The 19,146-nt window shown below is 45.3% G+C and overlaps 1 protein-coding gene across 4 annotated transcripts in view; it reads left to right on the forward strand.

Moving 5' to 3' along the window:
• The window catches only part of EIF2B3 (eukaryotic translation initiation factor 2B subunit gamma), a 133,764-nt gene extending 115,019 nt beyond the window's left edge, over window positions 1–18,745 (forward strand). For all 4 annotated transcript variants that reach the window (XM_035018720.1, XM_035018723.1, XM_035018722.1 and 1 more), the window contains 2 exons: window positions 6,693–6,796; window positions 18,568–18,745. In XM_035018720.1, coding sequence (XP_034874611.1) covers window positions 6,693–6,796; window positions 18,568–18,620 — 157 coding nt within the window. In that variant the 3' untranslated portion in view covers window positions 18,621–18,745. The remainder of the gene's footprint in view (window positions 1–6,692; window positions 6,797–18,567) is intronic.
• Window positions 18,746–19,146: the final 401 nt, after the last annotated feature.

The following is a 19,146-nucleotide window of genomic DNA, read 5'->3' on the forward strand; positions in this document are numbered from 1 at the left end:
CAGGTTTTCACCTAGATTTCCTGTGCTTTCTGTAGGCAGCAAGTGCCAACTGTCAGAGCCAAACTATATATTATTGCTTCTCATTGTTACCCTGAGTGTCCTCTTCACCTACACTCAACTGACTGCCCTGCTCACTGGGTTGCTTACTTTTCTACTCCCCTTTATTCCTGACATTCACTCTGCCTCAATTGCCTCTTTCTAGAGATCTTTACCTATAGAAATCCTCCTGCTCATCTTTCAAGGTCCAGTACATGTGCCAACTCCTCCATGCAGCCTTCTTGAACTGTCCTGGCCAGAAATTATTTCCCCCACCCCTGTGTTCCCTGTGCACCCATAACACTTGATGTATGCTCATGTGCCATTTAGTGCATCTTTCTTTTTCCCTCAGTAGGCTATAGATTCCTTCAATACAGAAATAGTCTCCTATATCTTTGTACCTCTTAATGCCTAATACTATACTCTTTACATGCTAGATATCTTATTAAGTATTTACTGAATGAAAAGTAGGAGTCCCTGATTTAAACTTCCCCACTATAATTGGCTGAGTATCTGTCAAAAGAGAGCCGTGTGTACTTCTAGAAAAAATGGTGGAACGCTTCAATCCTTAAAACTTACCAAAATAGGGGCACCTGGGTGGCTCAGTCGTTAAGCGGCTGCTTTTGGCTCAGGTCATGAGCCCCGCGTCGTGCTCCCTGCTCGGTGGGAGGCCTGCTTCTCCCTCTCCCACTTCCCCTGCTTGTGTTCCTGCTCTCACTATCTCTCTCTGTCAAATAAATAAATAAAATCTTAAAAAAAAAAAAAACTCACCAGAATAAAAACATACAAGCAAAACCAGAAAAGGAAACTTCATCTATAATAAAACTAGATAATACCACGTATCTGTACACAGACTGAAGAATATCTGCCAGATACAATGGAATGTAGATCAAATCCAAAGAGAACACCAAGATTTGACCAGCGAAAGGAATAAGGGCATGGGTAAACCAAAGAATTGGCAAACATCTCTTTTGCAAAATCTCAAGGCACATAGAACTGAAAGAAAAAAAAACCATTGAGGCACATAGGAGGGCTGGCCTCAGACTTTTCTGTGATAACATTGAAGGCAACCATTTAGGAGTGAAACAACATTTAGAAAATTTGGAGGGAGGGTGCCTGGGTGGCTCAGTTGGCCAAGCGACTGCCTTCGGCTCAGGTCATGATCCTGGAGTCCCAGGATCGAGTCCCGCATCGGGCTCCCTGCTCAGCAGGGGGTCTGCTTCTCCCTCTGCCCTCTTCCCTCTCGTGCTCTCTGTCTCTCATTCTCTCTCTCTCAAATAAATAAATAAAATCTTTTAAAAAAAAAGAAAATTTGGAGGGAAAATGATTGTGACCTCTAAGAATCCCATAGCTAGTCAAGTTATGGTTGAAATATAAAATCATCAGAAATACTCCAGTATTTCTGGAGTAGATCTTCTGGCTCAGGAGATGTGTCACCCATGAACCCTCTGGAAAACTCTACTTGAAGACGTAATATAACCAAGTAAGAAATGAAACAAAATATTGATTAATGGGTTGGTTGGGTATAAGAGTGAACTCCCTTAAACATAAAATTAAGTCTGTGGTAATTAGAGTTGCAAAAGGACTGTGATTATTAGAAGAATTTTGTCCATGTTTCTTCAGTAACACTCTTGAAAATACCAAATTATGAAACTTTGGAAAGATCCCCTGGACTTAAAAGGGCTCCTTAGGACTTTTGACTCATTCCTTGCCTCCATGCTAAACCCATCTTCTTAGATGGAGAATATTCAGCTTAATTCTTTGAGGGTGTTACCTCGTTACTTTGATTCCCTCCAAACCCTTCTTTTTCTTAGCCTCTCTTTAGGGAATGGAAGGACTTAGATTTCTTAGGAGGGAGACATTTCTCACCACTAAACCTTTATTTTTTTATTTTTTTTAAGATTTTTTTTTTTTTTTAATTTATTTATTTGACAGAGAGAGAGACAGTGAGAGCAGGAACACAAGCAGGGGGAGTGGGAGAGGGAGAAGCAGGCTTCCCGCCGAGCAGGGAGCCCGATGCGGGGCTCGATCCCAGGACCCCGGATCATGACCCGAGCCGAAGGCAGACGCCTAACGACTGAGCCACCCAGGCGCCCCACCACTAAACCTTTATATAGTGAAGGGAGGCACATGGAACTAAAGGGAGGAAATTTTCAGCCTGTTCACTGAAGCCAATACATTTTCATCCAGAGGACCAAGAGCAAGATTGATCAGAGACTGGAAGGTGAAATATTTCTTCAAGCATTATGCATGAATTAACCTGGATAAATATCACAATGATGTTGAAGGAGAAAAAAGCAAGTTGCAGAAGGAAACAGAGAGAATTATAGCATTTATATAAAATTTGGAAACATGGAAAACAATACTATATACTGTCTGCTAGTGTAGCCCTTTTCTGTGCCTGAAATAGTTCATTAAAAATAATCATGGTTCTTCATCTAGAGGGACTCCTGGACAGGGACCCCTTGGGCTAAGGTTAGGAGGCTCTTACCTCTGGGGAAATCCCGGTGACTCAACCATAATCTTTGGGCTGAAGTAGTGAGCTGGCCTAAAGTAGGCCTTTAGTCATATACTTAGAAAAACTCCAGTTCCATACTCTTTTCTCACCCAAGGTTATGAGTAAGTTTAGAAAGCCTACCAGCTTCTCTCCGGAGAAGAACCTACCTGTCCTCAGAGTTACTGAAAAGTTTCGTGGCTCTTTGCCAGATACTGCCCAGTCACCAGCTGAGTCCAAGCCCCTCACACAATGGAGAGTCACTTACCACTATGTACGCTTGGGCACGTTGCTTAATCTCTGTGAGCCTCAAATTTCTCTGTAAAAATTAGAATAAATACCACCATCCCTGCAGGCTTGCCAAAAGGATTAAGTTACATAATGAACATAAAATGCTTTGTGTAATGACTGAGAAATATTCGACATCAGAGTTATGTGAATTCCCTTTCCTTCTGTAATAAACTGAAGAAAGTTCTAACCAAAGCCAGAAGAGCAACTAGAATTTGGAGACCATTTTACTTCCCGGGCCAGGGCTTCTTCCCTTTTTTTTTTTTTTTTTTTAAAGATTTTATTTATTTGTTTATTTGAGAGAGAGTAGGGGGCAGGGGCAGAGGGAGAGAGATGAGAAGCAAGCTCCCTGCTCAGTGGGGAGCCTGACACGCAGGGCTCTGGGATTATGACCTGAGCTGGAAGCAGATACTTAACCAACTGAGCCACCCAGGCACCCCCAGGACTTCTTCCTTATGTCTAGGCCACAACATGCTGTGGCATAATATGCCTGGCCATTCAATGGATCTACAGATCTTACTGTAGACCTCTGTGTTTTTCTCATGGTCTCTTCTCCACCTGAAGCATTAGGATTTTCAGGGTAATTTCTCAAAGCCTGCAGTTTTGCTTAAAATTTAACCACACCAAGGGGCGCCTGGGTGATTCAGTCGGTTAAGCATCCAACTCTTGATTTTGGCTCAGGTCATGATCTCAAGGTTGTGAACCAGCCCAGTCTTCAGCTCACTCCGAGCTGGGCATGGAGCGTGGTTAAGATTCTCTCTCCCTCTTCCTTTGCCCCTCCCCACCCCTCAAAAAAAAAAAAAAATAGGGCGCCTGGGTGGCTCAGTTGGTTAAGCGACTGCCTTCGGCTCAGGTCATGATCCTGGAGTCCCGGATCGAGTCCTGCATCGGGCTCCCTGCTCGGCAGGGAGTCTGCTTCTCCCTCTGACCCTCCTCCCTTTCATGCTCTCTGTCTCTCATTCTCTCTGTCTCAAATAAATAAATAAAATCTTTAAATAATAATAATAATAATAATAATAATAATAATAATAATTTAACCCCACCAAGGAGAAATGAGGACCAAAACCCCGTTAATCTTAGCCATCTTTCAACAGCTTCTTAGAAAACACAACCAGGTATTAGCACAGCAGAGTCCTTAGTACCAAGCTAAGAGTTAAAACTACATTGCAAAAACCATAGTTTTGGCATTGAGCCAGTTCTTTGCTTGAGCTGTAGAGGAAGTCACCTCTGCTCTGCTTTATGCACTGAGCAGAAAAGGCAAAGCCATTATTGTAGATTGGCAGCCAAGCCTTGGAGAGGGCTTATTTGATATGGTAATACCAGTCCTTCCTCTCCAGCATGAGCTACCCACACTTCCAGGAAAATCCTTAATCTTGGAATTTCTTCCTGGACAGATAGAAAGCTATATTGGCTTGACATTTTTCCAGAATGCCTCAGCCTTGCTAATGGAGGTGACTTGTGACCATTAGCAGGGGTAATAGGAAACAATGAAGAAACAAATGGCAGAAAAGAGCTTCATACTCACTAAGCATTTTGTCAGGTGTTCATCTCAAAGCCTTCCACAGATCCACTGACCAAGAGCTTCAGGAGAGCCCCCAGCTTCTTTTCAGTCAACCCACTTTTTCTCCATCATATCTGCAGATTCTACATGGGTAGTTTATGGGTCTCATAGGGAGTTACACATAAACTAGATGAGACGAGGTTCCTGAACACCTCAATCAGACTGGCTGGACATAAGGAGAACCCAGGCTATCCATTGCTATGGAAATCTGACCTCAGTCAATCGAGCCTCTTCCTTCCAGAAATGGTTCCCACTTATATCCCAAATTCCAAAATAGCCATGTAGTAGTCTCTAATTATGGCTGCTTGAATTCCTCTTGGCTGTTTCTTGTCTGCCAACTATGTTTACCCCTTCCCTAGCTCCAGAGCATGCGTTCTCAGGCTCTTAAACTACTAAGCAGGAAGTATCCTCCTACTCCCACTCTGGAAAAAGAAAGGAGACTTTTCAGTGACAAACTAGTAGCCAAATATAAGCCTGCTTTGCCCCAGGAGCCTGTTTTCTGAGGCTTTCTATACTTCCTTACTACTCTCTGGGGGAATTTTCATCAAGAAGCAGGAACCACTCTAACTGCTAACTGAACTGCTTTGCCTAAAGCAGAAGGCAAGTTGGAAAGTTCTAGGAGGTCCCTTAATGCCCACCCACTGTGTATCCCAATTTTTTTTTTAGTGTATTCTGAATTTGAGCTAAAAAGCTAAAAAAACAAATTAATACTGTCTGCCTATCTCTAGCCCACACCACAGAGGTGCTGTGGCTTTTGCCTTTTGCTGCTTTCTGACTGGCTTAACCTTCCAGAAGAATAGAGATAAAGAAGACTCTGGAATGCCATAACGGGGCTAGAATTCCTTTTCTGCATTTTACTGAGCTGGAAGCAGTTTTGGCATTTGGGAAGAATCTTTTTTAATGGCCTGTGCATTAATAGTTTCAGTCTTTGGAATGTCCTCCTCCCCATCCCCCACGCCTCCTGGGTTGCCTGAGGATTTTTCCTTAATTGGTGTTTTGTTTTGTTTTGTTTAAATGGAGCTCACACCCTTCCTACTCACCTTCCTTCTCCTCTCTAGCCCACTTGTGACTCTTTAGGGTAGTGAATATTCCCCTGTTAGAACAGAGCCCTTCCTTCCACAGAGCCATTTGGCTCTGAAAAGCAACTTGGCAGTTCCAAGCAAGCTTCCTCCAGTCTTTTCTTCTTTTGATTTCTTTATATGCCATTATGATTAAATGTATGGATTCTGGAGTCAGGCAGACCTAGATTTGAATCTGATACTTGGCAGTTTTGTGGTTTGGGGCAAATGGTTTAACTTCCCTAGATCTGTTACCTCATCTGCAAAATGTGGTTGTTATTTTTACTGCATCAGAGGCAAAAATAATACTCCTAGAATCATCTAGGAAGCTCTTTTTTTCTAATTAAATACATGAAGCCCCCATCTCAGACCTACCAAAAAGATTGATGGAAGCCAGGACAATGAGGGTGTTTTTGTTTGTTATTTTTTACACTGCCCAGGTGATTTTTCTGATGAAATGGCTAGATTTGTAAGTCACTCCTATAATGTACATAGAGTATTTACTTGCACAACACCTAGCATAGAGTAGGGTAGGCAATGTGTGATGTGTGCTAGCAAAGATTTTCAAAAGGACCTTTCTTCTCATGCACCGATCTTCAGGAGCCAGAAGGATGCTCTTTCAACACATTCAAATGCTGAGAACAAGAGGTGCTACTCTTGAGAATTGGCTTTAGGATCTGGAGTAGTCTTTGATGTGTCACGGAGCTAGTTTAAAAAACATTGGGTTTTGGGTTTTGGTTTTTTGTCTTCTAAGTGAGTTTGGTTTTGATTAACCAGAGTCTGTAGTGAGAGCTGTGGGGCACCTATTGTTTCCATAGCTGACCTAAGAAGATTCATGGGATCTAAGCCTTAAATGAAATTTGGGATATATTCCCAGATGAGAAGCAGAGTGATGGGTCAGTCCAGGGACTAGTGCCAGCTTCTAGCCACCCAGACCAAATAAGGAGAGACAGGGTGGAGTTTAGACCTCCAGGTCTGGGGTACCTAAAGAACTGAAGTCACGGGGTCTGCAGTTTTCAAGCCTTGGCAGGAAAGATCATTATGAGCATATCCGAACTCTGGACTTTGCTAAAGCTAGGTCCACGCTTGCTGCCACTGAGCCATTCTGTCTCCTAGTGATAACTTGAGGCATGTAGCCATTAACTGGATGGAGCAGCTATTCCTAGTCTGTGGAGGAGCCAGAACCGCCAACCCATAGTGGTGAGGATGGTGATGAGAGCCACGGGCATTCTTTAACTTGGCTCCTGTGTTACAGAAGCAACATCCAGGGCAGCGTCATCTGCAACAATGCTGTGATCGAGAAGGGAGCGGACATCAAGAACTGCCTAATTGGAAGTGGCCAGAGGATTGACGCCAAAGGTAAACCAAATTACAGTCACAGGTGCCATTTTTTACTTAGCGTAGTAGTACAGATGGAACTCAGTGCTGGTGACGATTAGGGAACAAGCACAAGCATACTCTGTGGGTGAGAACATGAATCGATAAAGCCATCTTTGGAGGGGAATTGACATCATTGTCAGACCTTTTAACTTTGACTTAACAGTTCCATTTTTAGGAATGTATCTTACAGATAAGCTCATAAATGGATGCAGCCTTATTGCCAAAAATTTTAAAACAGGGCGCCTGGGTGGCTCAGTTGGTTAAGCGACTGCCTTCAGCTCAGGTCATGATCCTGGAGTCCCGGGATCGAGTCCCGCATTGGGCTCCCTGCTCAGCAGGGAGTCTGCTTCTCCCTCTGACCCTCTGTCCTCTCATGCTCTCTCTCTCACTCTCTCTCTCTCAAATAAATAATTAAAAAAAAAAAAATTTTAAACATACCAAAAAGATCTGAAGGCCCAGACTAGCACCAATACTTTACAGTGGCTCTTGGACCTATGTGAGAAGGGCCAGTAATCCAACAAAAGCACTGAAACCAGCTTTTGACGTCCTAGACTCCTTGAGCACCTTGTCTCACCTGATATTTCACAGAGGTAGTCCCGTAGGCTCCTGGAGGAAGGTTAGCAGCTTCTTCAGAAGCACTTCATTCAGAGCTGTTCTCTCAGAGGCGATGCTACGAGCTCACTCTGCTCTGTAGCTGGAGAAGAACTGTCCAGGTACCTTGTTTTGTTGTGCTTCACAGATACTGCATTTCTTTTACAAGTGCGAGGTTTGTGGCAACCTTGCATCAAGCAAGTCTCTGGGTGCCGTTTTTCCAACAGCATTTGCTCACTTCATGTCTCTGTGTCACATTTTGGTAATTCTTGGCAATATTTCAAACTTTTTCATTATTATCATATTTGTTCTGGTGATCTATGATCAGTGATTTTTTTCTTTTTTAAAGATTTTATTTATTTATTTGACAGAGAGAGACACAGTGAGAGAGGGAACACAAGCAGGGGGAGTGGGAGAGGGAGAAGCAGGCTTCCCGCGGAGCAGGGAGCCCGATGCGGGGCTCGATCCCAGGACCCTGAGATCATGACCTGAGCTGAAGGCAGACGCTTAACGACTGAGCCACCCAGGCGCCCCAATGATCAGTGATTCTTGATGTTACTATTGTAATTGGGGAGCGGGGCCTCTATGAACTGCATCCGTATAAGATGGCCAACTTAACTGATAAACTTTGTGTCTGTTCTAACTGCTTGACCAACCAGTCATTTCCCAGTCTCTTTCCTATCCTCCAGCCTCCCTATTCCCTGAGAGACAATATTGAAATTAGGCCAATGGGGACGCCTGGGTGGCTCAGTCAGTTAAGTGTCTACCTTTGGCTCGGGTCATGATCTCAAGGTCCTGGGATCAAGCCCCACATCGGGCTCCCTGCTCAGTGGGGAGTCTGCTTGTTCCTCTCCCTCTGCCCCTCCCTCAGCTTGTGCACTAACACTCTCTCTCTCTGTCAAATGAATAAATAAAATCTTTTTTAAAAAATTTTAAAAAATGAAATTAGGCCAATTAATAACCCTACAGTGGCCTCTAAGCGTTCAAGTGAAAGGAAGAGCTGCACGTCTCTCACTTTAAATCAAAAGCTAGAAACGATTAAGCTCTTAAGTGAGGGAAGCATGTTAAAAGCCGAGATAGGCTGAAAGCTGGGCCTCTTGCGCCAGTCAGCCAAGGTGTGAATTCAAAGGAGAAGTTCTTGAAGGAAATTAAAAGTGCTACTCTAGTGAACACACAAATGATACTCAAAACAACCTTATTGCTGATATGGAGAAAGTTTGAGAGGCCTGAATAGAAGATCAGACCAGCCACAACATTCCCTTAAGCCAAAGCCTAACCCAGAGCAAGGCCCTCACTCTCTTCAATTCCGAGAGAAGGGAGGAAGTTGCAGAAGAAAAGTTGGAAGCTAGCAGGGTGGGTTCATGAGGTTGGAGGAAAGAAGCCATCTTGTAACAAAAAAGTGCAAGGTGAAGCAGCGAGTGCTGCTGTAGAAGCTGCAGCAAGTTTTCCAGATCTGGCTAAGATAGGAGGCCAGTGCCTTATCCATTAGGCAACTGGGACTTCTGCTCTGGCTAAGATAATTCATGAAGGTGGCTACACTAAACAACAGATTTTCAGGGGTGCCTGGGTGGCTCAGTCATTAAGCGTCTGCCTTCGGCTCAGGTCATGATCCCAGGGTCCTGGGTTCGAGCCCCGCATCGGGCTCCCTGCTCCGCGGGAAGCCTGCTTCTCCCTCTCCCACTCCCCCTGCTTGTGTTCCCTCTCTCGCTGTGTGTCTCTCTCTGTCAAATAAATAAATAAAATTTTAAAAATAAATAAAATAAAATAAACAACATATTTTCAGTGTAGACAAAACAGCCCGTGCATGCCCCCAGAGTCTTTAAGCTGATGCCAGTGCTCATTCGTCATTCTAGAAATCCTAAGGCCCCTAAGAATTAGCTAAATCTATTCTTCCTGTGCTCTGTACATGCAACAACAAAGCCTAGATGACAGCACATCTGTTTACAGCTATTTCCTGAATAGTTTAAGCCCACTGTTGAGAACTCCTGCTCAGAAAAAAAGATTATTTTCGAAATATTACTGCTCATTAATGATGCACTTGGTCACCCAAGAGCTCTGATTGAGATGTACAATAAGAGTCATATTGTTTTCATGCCTGCTAACACAACATCCATTCTGTGGCCCACGGATCAAGGAGTAAAAGTCTTATTATTTATTTAAGAAATACATTTCTTGGGGCTCCTGGGTGGCTCATTCCATTAAGCGTCTGACTTGATTTCGGCTCAGGGTCATGAGATCAAGCCCACATTAGGCTCCATGCTAGGCGTAGAGCCTGCTTAAGATTCTCTCTCTCCTTCTTCCTCTGCCCCTGCCCCGCACCACCGGCCCCGCACCCTCCCCCCCACCCCACTTGCTCATCCTCTCTAAAAAAAAAAGAAATACATTTCTTTTTTTTTTTTTTTTAAGATTTTATTTATTTATTTGAGAGAGAGAATGAGAGAGAGCACATGAGAGGGGGGAGGGTCAGAGGGAGAAGCAGACTCCCCGCCGAGCAGGGAGCCCAATGCAGGACTCGATCCAGGGACTCCAGGATCATGACCTGAGCCAAAGGCAGTCGCTTAACCAACTGAGCCACCCAGGCGCCCAAGAAATACATTTCTTAAGGCTATAGCTGCCATAGTGATTCCTCTGATGTATCTGGGAGAAGTAAATTGAAAACCTTCCAGAGGGGCGCCTGGGTGGCTCAGTCGGTTAAGCGTCTGCCTTCGGCTCAGGTCATGATCCCAGGGTCCTGGGATCGAGCCCCACGTTGGGCCCCTGCTTCATGGGGAGTCTGCTTCTCCCTCTGCTGCTCCTCCCACTCGTTCTCTCAACCTCTCTCTCTCTCTCTCTCTCTCCCCCCCCGACAAATAAATAAATAAAATCTTTTTTTTTTTTTTAAAGATTTTATTTATTTATTCATGAGAGACAGAAATAGAGAGAGAGAGAGAAGCAGGCTCCCAAGGAGCAGGGAGCCCAATGCGGGACTCGATCCCAGGACCCTGGGATCATGACCTGAGCCGAAGGCAGACACTTAACCATCTGAGCCACCCAGGTGCCCATAAATAAATAAAATCTTAAAAAAAAAAAGAAAGAGAGAAAACCTTCTAGAAAAGATTCACCATTCTAGATGTCCTTAGAACATTTGTGATTCAGGGACGCCTGGGTGGCTTAGTTGGTTGAGCGTCTAACTCTTGATTTCGGCTCGGGTCATAATCTCAGGGTCGTACGATTGAGCCTGCAGTGGGCTCCGAGCTCAGTGGGGAGTCTGCTTGAGATCCTCTCTCTCCCTTCCCCTCTGCCCTTCCCCATATGCTCTCTCTCTCTCTCTCTGTCTCTCTAAAATAAATAAATAAATCATTTAAAAGAAAGAAGAAGAAGAACAGTTGTAATCCACAGGAAGAGGTCAAAATAGCAACATTAACAGGACTTTGGAAGAAGTTGATTCCAACCCTCATGGGTGATTTTGAGGGGTTCACTTCAGTGGGGGAAGTAACCGCAGATGGGTGGAAAGAACAAGAGAATTACTAGGTTCAAAAGTGGAGCCTGAAGATGTGGCTGAATCACTGCCATCTCTTGATAAAACCTGAACAGATGAGGAGTTACATCTGATGGATGAACAAAGAAAGTGGTTTCTTGAGATGGAATCTACTCCTGGTAAAATGCTGTGAAGATTGTAGAATTGACAAGAAAATATTTAGACTATATAAACTCGTTGCTAAAGCAGCTGCAGGGTTTGAGAGCATTGACTCCAATTTTGAAAGAAGTTCTGCCATGAGTAAAATTCTGTCAAACTGCATCACATGCTACAGGGAAATCATTTCTGAAAGGAAGAGTCAATCAGTGCGGCAAACTTCACTGTTGTCTTATGTTAAGAAATCATCACAGCCTCCCCAGCCTTCAGCACCCACCACCGTGACCAGGCAGCGGCCGTCAACATCAAGGCCAGACCCTCCACCAACACAAAGATTATGACTTGCTGAGAGCTCAGATGATAGCATTTTGTAGCAATAAAGCATTTTTAATGTATGTATATATATTTTTTAGACATAATGTTATTGCACAATTCATAGACTACCGTATAGTGTAAACACAACTTTTATATGCACTGGGAAACCAAAAAATTCACTTGACTTGCTTTAGTGTGATATTCACTTTATTGTAGTGGAACCGAACACACACTGTCTCTGAGCTGTGCCTGTGTGTGGTGCATGAGAGACATACAAACATCAGGGTTTCTCTGCTGGGCTGAGAATTTGAATGGTCCATACTGCTTCTACCACCCAGCAGGCCCAGCGTGGATTCTCTCTGGTTCCTGCTTCTTAGTATCACTAGCTCCCAGCCCCGAGTTTGGGGTGGCTGCATCTGTAGGTGAAGCCTGGTCATACGTCCATGCCCGTGTGACAAGGAAGGCTGGCATTTTTAGTTGAATTAGTGGCAGACACCTTGCACCCAGTGCCCCACCAGAGAACTTTCAAGCAGGAGTGTTGGTCAAGGGCAGCACCGCAGCCTTTGGTGTTTTCTTCTGTAATCGTGGGCGAGGGCGAGGGCTGGTACACCCAACACTCGCCACATGAATGGCGCTCCCCTCCTGGAATGCCATTGGCTTACAGTTGTTGTTTGTAGCTTTTTTTAGAGAGAGAGAGTGTGCACACACACAGGAGGAGTGCGAGGGACAGTGGGAGAGGGACAAGCAGACTCCGTGCTGAGTGCGGAGCCCTGTGCAGGGCTCGATCTAACCATCCTGAGATCACAACCTGAGCTGAAACCAAGAGCCAGACGCTTAACCGACTGCACCACCCAGGCGCCCCTGTTGTTTATATCTTTAAAATGTTCTCACATACACTATCTTACTAGACTCTCATGAAAACTCTCTGAGGTAGGGATTCATTATTGACCCATTTGGTGAAGTGGAAACTGAGACTTTGAAAAGTTGAAATTTACCCAAGGTACATAGCTAGTAAATGACAAAACTGGGTCTTCAGCCTGAATTATTGCAAGACAGCCTCCAAAAAGACCAGAGAAAGAAGCCACTCCTGGCTTGCCCAGCAGAATTTGATCAGTCATAGACCTTTTCTCCCTTTAGTCCATCTTTCCCAGACCAGTTGGAAAAATACATTTGGCCTCCATATCCCAGCTCTTTCTGGTCTTCAGGAACCCCAGGTCTTCGTTCTTTCTCCTACTCAACATACCAGCTCACTCAGGCCTACCCTTGGGCTACAGAGAAACTTCTTTCTTGAGCAACTGGGGCCTATTGGTAATTTCTTTAAAACTGGATTCAGGGGCGCCTGGGTGGCTCAGTTGGTTAAGCAATTGCCTTCAGCTCAGGTCATGATTCCAGGGTCCTGGGATCGAGTCCCACATTGGGCTCCCTGCTTGGCAGGGAGCCTGCTTCTCCCTCTCCCTCTGCCTACAGCTCCCCCCACTTGTGTGCGCTCTCTGTCTCTCTCTGTCAAATAAATAAATGAGATTTTTAAAAAAAGGATTCAAAATAAATAAATAAATAAATAAAAATAAAATAGGATTCGACTGGGACACCTGGCTGGCTCAGTCTGTAAAGCATGTAACTCTTGATCTTGGGGTTGTGAGTTCAAGCCCCATGCTGGGCCTAGAGCTTACTTTAAAAAATAAAAATAAAACTCTTAATAAAAAAAAAAAATTTTTTTAATAGGATTCACAGGACCCAACCTTTTCTCTGACTCCATGGAAGGCCTTGGGAAGGGTCCCCAGAGTTCCAAAAGCAGCTGCTCAGCTGGTCTGTGGAGCTGCTTTCTTATCCTGTCCCCTCCCTGTCACCTCATTGCATTTCTCTGTCCTTCTTTGTTCTCTTCTCTTTGGGTTTTTGGCCCCAAACAATGTTTCTTCCACCTCCTTCCTGCCTCTTTGTCTCTGTAAATTCTCTCCTGCTCAGCAAAAAGTAGAAGCATCCTCCAGTGCTTTCTTCTTTCAATCCCTCCTGGAGCCAGGAGCTGCTGCCTTTTGTGGTTTTTAAGAGTTTAGACTCCATGGGGCGCCTGGATGGCTCAGTCATTGTTAAGAGTGTCTGTCTTTGGCTCAGGTCATGATCCCAGGGTTCTGGGATGGAGCCCTGCATCAGGGTCCCTGCTCCGTGGGAAGTCTGCTTCCCCCTCTCCCATTCCCCGTGCTTGTGTTCCCTCTCTCCCTGTGCCTCTCTCTCTGTCAAATAAATAAATAAAATCTTAAAAAAAAAAAAAAAGAGTTTAGATTCCATAGGCATATTTGAATGCATGAACTCCATTTGCCACCACCCTAGAGGATCCCTCCTTTCTTGTGTGCTGGAACCTGGAACCTCACAGTTTCTGCTTCTTCCCATTTCCAACAAAGTAATGGTGCTCCTTCCTTTTGTTTTGCCAAGGACCTTTTCCAGTCTGTATGCAGAATGCATGCATGACAACTGAATGCCAGATATTGAGATTTGAGTCATGGCCTCTCCCATCAGGGAGCACAAGGCTGGGCTAGCCAAACTCCTAGGATGTCATAGGCTTTAGCATCTCATGGACTTCTGGCTCTAACACTGTGTGTCCCCATTTTAGAAGGAGGCCCTTTAATGGTCCTCCTGAAAGAGAGGTGGCCAGGGAGGTCATCTGGACTCTAAACTGGAGAATCCCAGCCCTTCCTGCTCTGTCCTCTATGCTGGATGGACCAGTGCATCCAACACAGGAGTCAGTGCCTTCCTGCCACAGGTACTTCTGGCCAGTCACCTGTTCACACTGTCACTTGTCCTTGCAGCTGAGCCGTCTGGAGAAGGCAAATTCCTAGCCATTAGTGAAGCACTCGAGACCTTTTACTGTGAATGACCCAGACAAAGATCAACAACTCAGATCCTCAGCAGCAGACACCTCAGCAGATGGCAGAGTCCCCAGTCAATCTTCCTCACGTGGAGGGATTTCAGAAAAAAACATTCATCCTCAGAAGCAACGCTGTCCCCTCTCCAGATTTCAATCATGTGCATACCACAGAGTTAGTACGTCCATATGAGTCTTACACCCCCAAAATGTGATTCTTACAACCCAGTGTAGCCCTCTCTGCCCTGTTCTAGCACCACCAGCAGAACAAGCCATTTTCTAACAGAACTCTGGGTTTTCTCACCCGCGCCCCAGCATGCTCAGTTAATGAGATTATCTCTGGCAAAAATCCTGGCAGTCAAGTTTGACCTCCTGCTCAAGCCAGTGGAAAAGCCACAGCCAACAAAGTCAAAACCTAGAGACTCTAATTGGAAACTTCATGTGAGTCTCTTCTTATTGTCAGTGAGGTAACTTGGATCGCTTCCCTGTGACCACAGTGACCAGTCCTGTGGCCATGAAAGTAGACCTGACAGGCATATAGGCCAAGTCCTGGCTAGCAGGAATCCTTCCCAGCTTCCCAGCAGTGCAGCTTTTCATATGCAGCTTGTCATTCCCTTCTGTCCCAGTGGTTTCTCCTCAGCTTACCAGCCCCCCTTTGTACTCTCAGGGAAGGATCCTTAGGATCTGATTCCAGCCCAGAACTTTTCAGGTGTTTACTGGAACCTGCTTCCAGCCCTGGCCAAGCAGAACGAGTACGGCATGTTGCTCCCTCCAGGTTTCCTCCACCTTACAGAATCCCCATGAAAATACATCCGTCCCCAAAATGCCAGATCTAGTCTCTCTTCCCTGAATCCCAATAAGCAAGTCTTCTCCCACCCCCAGGCCAAGAGCAGACCAGAGGGTAGAGGGGAAAGTGGGTAGGGCAGGCCAAAGAGGGCTCAGGTGTTTATTTGGAGCCTGGCAGAGCAAAAGAAAGCATTGTCTGCCCCAGCCAGACACCTCATTTGCCCTTCTGGTCTGGAGCACTGAGGGCCAAGTAGAGTGTTAATTAGAACTAAGACTGTCGGGGGCGCCTGGGTGGCTCAGATGGTTAAACGTCTGCCTTCGGCTCAGGTCATGATCCCAGGGTTCCGGGATCGAGTCCCGCATCGGGCTCCCTGCTCCTTGGGAGCCTGCTTCTCCCTCTGCCTCTCTCTCTCTCTCTCTCTCTCTCTCTCTCTGTCATGAATAAAAAAAAAAAATCTTTTAAAAAAAAAAAAAAAAGAACTAAGACTGTCGGGGTGCCTGGGTGACTCAGTTGTTAGGCATCTGCCTTTGGCTCAGGTCATGATCCCAGGGTCCTGGGATCGAGTCCCGCATCGGGCTCCCTGCTCAGTGGGAAGCCTGCTTCTCCCTCTCCCACTCCCCCTGCTTGTGTTCCCTCTCTCGCTGTGTCTCTCTCTCTGTCAAATAATTAAATAAAATCTTAAAAAAAAAAAAAAAAAAGAACTAAGACTGTCTTCAGAACAGCCCAGTATCTGTGGAAACTAGGGAGAGACTGGGTGAAGGAAGAATAAATGTCAGAGTCTAGATAGGCGATGATGAGGCTGACTTACGGCTGTAGAGGGATAAAGGGTAAAAAGGAGCTTTTGGAGGTCCCCTGAGAAGCTAGCCAAAGAAGTATTTCCTTTGTTCTTTTCTGGTCAGTCTTATCTCAAGGGTGGATCCTGATTGACAGTCACACTCCAGGACCATCCCCAGCGCTATGGAATTTAGCAGCCTGAGCAGTATCTGGGCCTCCTTCCCATTCCTTTCACTGAAGAAAACAGATGGCTATGAAGCGTAAAAAGGAGGCCAGCCCCAGCCCCATTCTGTAACTTCTGTTTAATACTTATCAAAGCACCATGCTGGGCTCTTTCTCTCCATCATCTTATAGAATCCCTACTTGATGAGGAAACTAAAGCCCAAAGACATGAAATAATCTGCTCAAAGGCAAAGTAGAACTCAAGTCCTTTTGACTCAGAAGGTCTTTTCTGCGTTGTCACCTTTTCTTCCTCCCTTTCCTATCTTTTCCTTCTCTTGAGTTTGCCTCTGTCCAAAATGGTGCCTTAACAGCAAACTTGGTGAAAAGCCGAGACCGAGTTTTCTCTTTCTATGGGGAAAGTTAGAGAAATAGGCCTGAGGATGCTCTGGATCTCTAAGTGCCCTTGCCGTAATGCACCAAATGTGTCAATTACACTCTCGACAAAGAGATTGGGGGCCTTCTCTTCTGTATATGCTTCGTTTCCTACATCTGTACTCTCACATAACCCCCAAAACACACATTCAACAAACTATTATTGCCTCCTATATTCTAAGCTAGAGGTATAAAGATGAATAAGATTTGCCTCTTGCTGTCCAACTGCCCCCAGTACAGAAACAGACAAGTAAATAATTATTGAAAAGTCTCTCAGGTATGATGGTAGGAGACTGTCAGGGTTAATTAAGGACATAGAAGAGAACTCTGTCAGTTCTGGCCCAAGGAAGGCATTAATGCTAAATCTTGAACTTTTGGGCTATTTATCAAATACACAAAGGGAAGAACCACTCAAGCAAAGGGGAACCATGTAAGCAAGCACTTGAAGGCCAAAAAAATCCAGTGTGTTGGAAACTGCAAACCATTTGCAAAATCTAGAATATAGGGTACAAGGGAGATCTAGCAAGAAGCAAAGCTGAAAAGGTGGGTAGAACGGAAGACATGTCTGAATTCTTAAGGTCTCCAAAGCTGCAGTCAGATACCCCCTTAGAGGCTCCAGCCTATGGGCAATATGAACAAACCCAGACATGTCTCTGTCAGTCTTGGTCCCATCATCAAGGATCTTCATTTTGCTGCACCAAAGCCGCCTAAGACTGAAGTAGAGCATCAGGAAAGCCAAATTGGGCAGCCTGGCCCCCAATCCCTATCAGGGTCACATTCAAGCTCCCAAGTTTGACAAGAAGCATGTTGGATCCTTAGAAACCATGGGAAGCTTGCCCAGGAAGAATCCATTTCCAGCCAGCTGGTCAGCTTTTTCTGTCTGAGCCAACAGAGGGCAGGAAAACTCTCCTGTCTCCTGCATGTGCCCCCTACCTCCAGGCAAGAAGTAGATAACATGCCCCTAGGTCCCCCTACCCCTTCCAGACCATTAGTTCACTGCCTCCATTCTATTGCTCTTATTCCTAGAAAACTAACCCTCTTCTTACCCTTCACCCCATCACTGGTCAACTTCCATGGTGCTCCCCTAAATGTATTGAGGGCTCATAGTCTTCCTCTTCGCTCCTTCTCTTCTAAATATCTTGGACTACTTACACTCAGTTTTACAATTCTCTGAGCTTCTCTACTCTTACCAACCCTCATCTCCTTTCAACTTTCGCTCTCCACTTAATAATCGTACCCTATCCTCCTCACTACCCGGGACCCCTGAAATCTTTCCCTTGCCGGTAGCTGTGCTAGACACTGGGGTAGAAACATAAATACACTGGCCCCCCTTGAGATTCTTACAGGGAAGTGTAGGAGAATGAGATAATGACGTAGAGACAGAGGTATGTATCCGGTAGTGTTTTCACAAAGCAGGAAATGGACAGTTTGGAAGGGAAGGCACCACTAATAGTGGAGGTGCTTGATTAGGGCATTTAGGGCAAGAGTGTGATGGGATGAGGGGCAAGAAAGGCATTCTAGACAGAGGGAACAGCCAGTGCAGAGGTCTAGAGCTACAAAATAGTATGGCTTATAGGTATAATTGCAGAATGGTGGAACATGAAGCTGGAGAGGTAAGCAAGGATCAGGTCAGGGAGGGCCATATTTTGGACTTCACAAAATAATGGCCACTGCTTATCCAGCACTTGAGGATTCTTTAAGTCATTGAATTCTCACAACTCTGCAGTAGGTGGTATTATTTCCATGTTATATGTGGAGCATCACCCCTTCTCCTTTGGATATCTCCATTTAACTGTTTAGTGCCACTGCTTCTCACCTTTCCCCCCCACCCCCTACCATTTGGCCACACCAAAGTATTTCATGTTTGCCTTCCTTGTATTTTTATACCTTTGCTCACGTTGTTCCAACAGCCTGGAATGCCTTCCCTTTGATACACTGCCTGAAAAAAACTCTATTCATCCTGTAAGACCCATCCAGTTCCCCTCCTATGTGAAGTCTCCCGGAAGCTAGGTTTAAAAGAGTGAGTCCCTTCCTCCTGTGTGAGAAAATGCTGCCTCTCCTATAATCCTTTTAGCAAATTGTATTCCCAAGATCTTCTCAAGAGCAGAGCCACATAGGAGACGAATAAATGTTTATGAACATAGAAATTAGAAATAATTTGGTTTGAAATGACACCTTTACTGCCAGTTCTCAAACAACTTTTTTCTTCTCTTTTGTAGCCAAACGAGTGAACGAGGTGATCGTGGGGAGTGACCAGCTCATGGAGATCTGAGTTCTGAGCAAGTCAGACTCCTTTCTCTTGGCCCTCAGAACTACAGATGTTGGCTGGCCCACCTGTTTGACTCTGTATTTATTTCCCAATAAAGAAGGGCTCCCATGGGGGCTCAGTCAGTAGAGCATGAGGCTCTTGATCTTGGGGTTGTGAGTTCGAGCCCCACGTTGGGTGTAATATTTATTTAAATAAACTTTAAAAGGGGGGGGGGCATTCCCAAAGGTATGCCAGAGACTTGGGGAGTAGTCCCAAGCTCTGGGTTTGAGTCACGTGGTAAAAACCATCTAGAGCCAGTGTGTAGAACAGGATAAGACACAGTGACCTGGCTCTTGTGTACTGTGGTTATCAGGCAGGGGGCAGTAGGGTAAAGCTCTTAGGAGGACTGCTTTCTGACTGGTTGGCCCAGCCTAGCCCATAAAAGCATCTTCCACCTGAAAGGACCTGGAAGTACTTCAGTTCCTCACCCTAATCAGGCTTTCTAGACCCATAGGCCCAGCAGCTGGCAGTGCCACCTCCATACGTGATG

The sequence above is a fragment of the Mirounga leonina genome, unplaced genomic scaffold (genome assembly GCF_011800145.1).
Source record: "Mirounga leonina isolate KUSES-001 unplaced genomic scaffold, KU_Mleo_1.0 Mir_173, whole genome shotgun sequence".
Lineage (NCBI taxonomy): Eukaryota > Metazoa > Chordata > Mammalia > Carnivora > Phocidae > Mirounga > Mirounga leonina.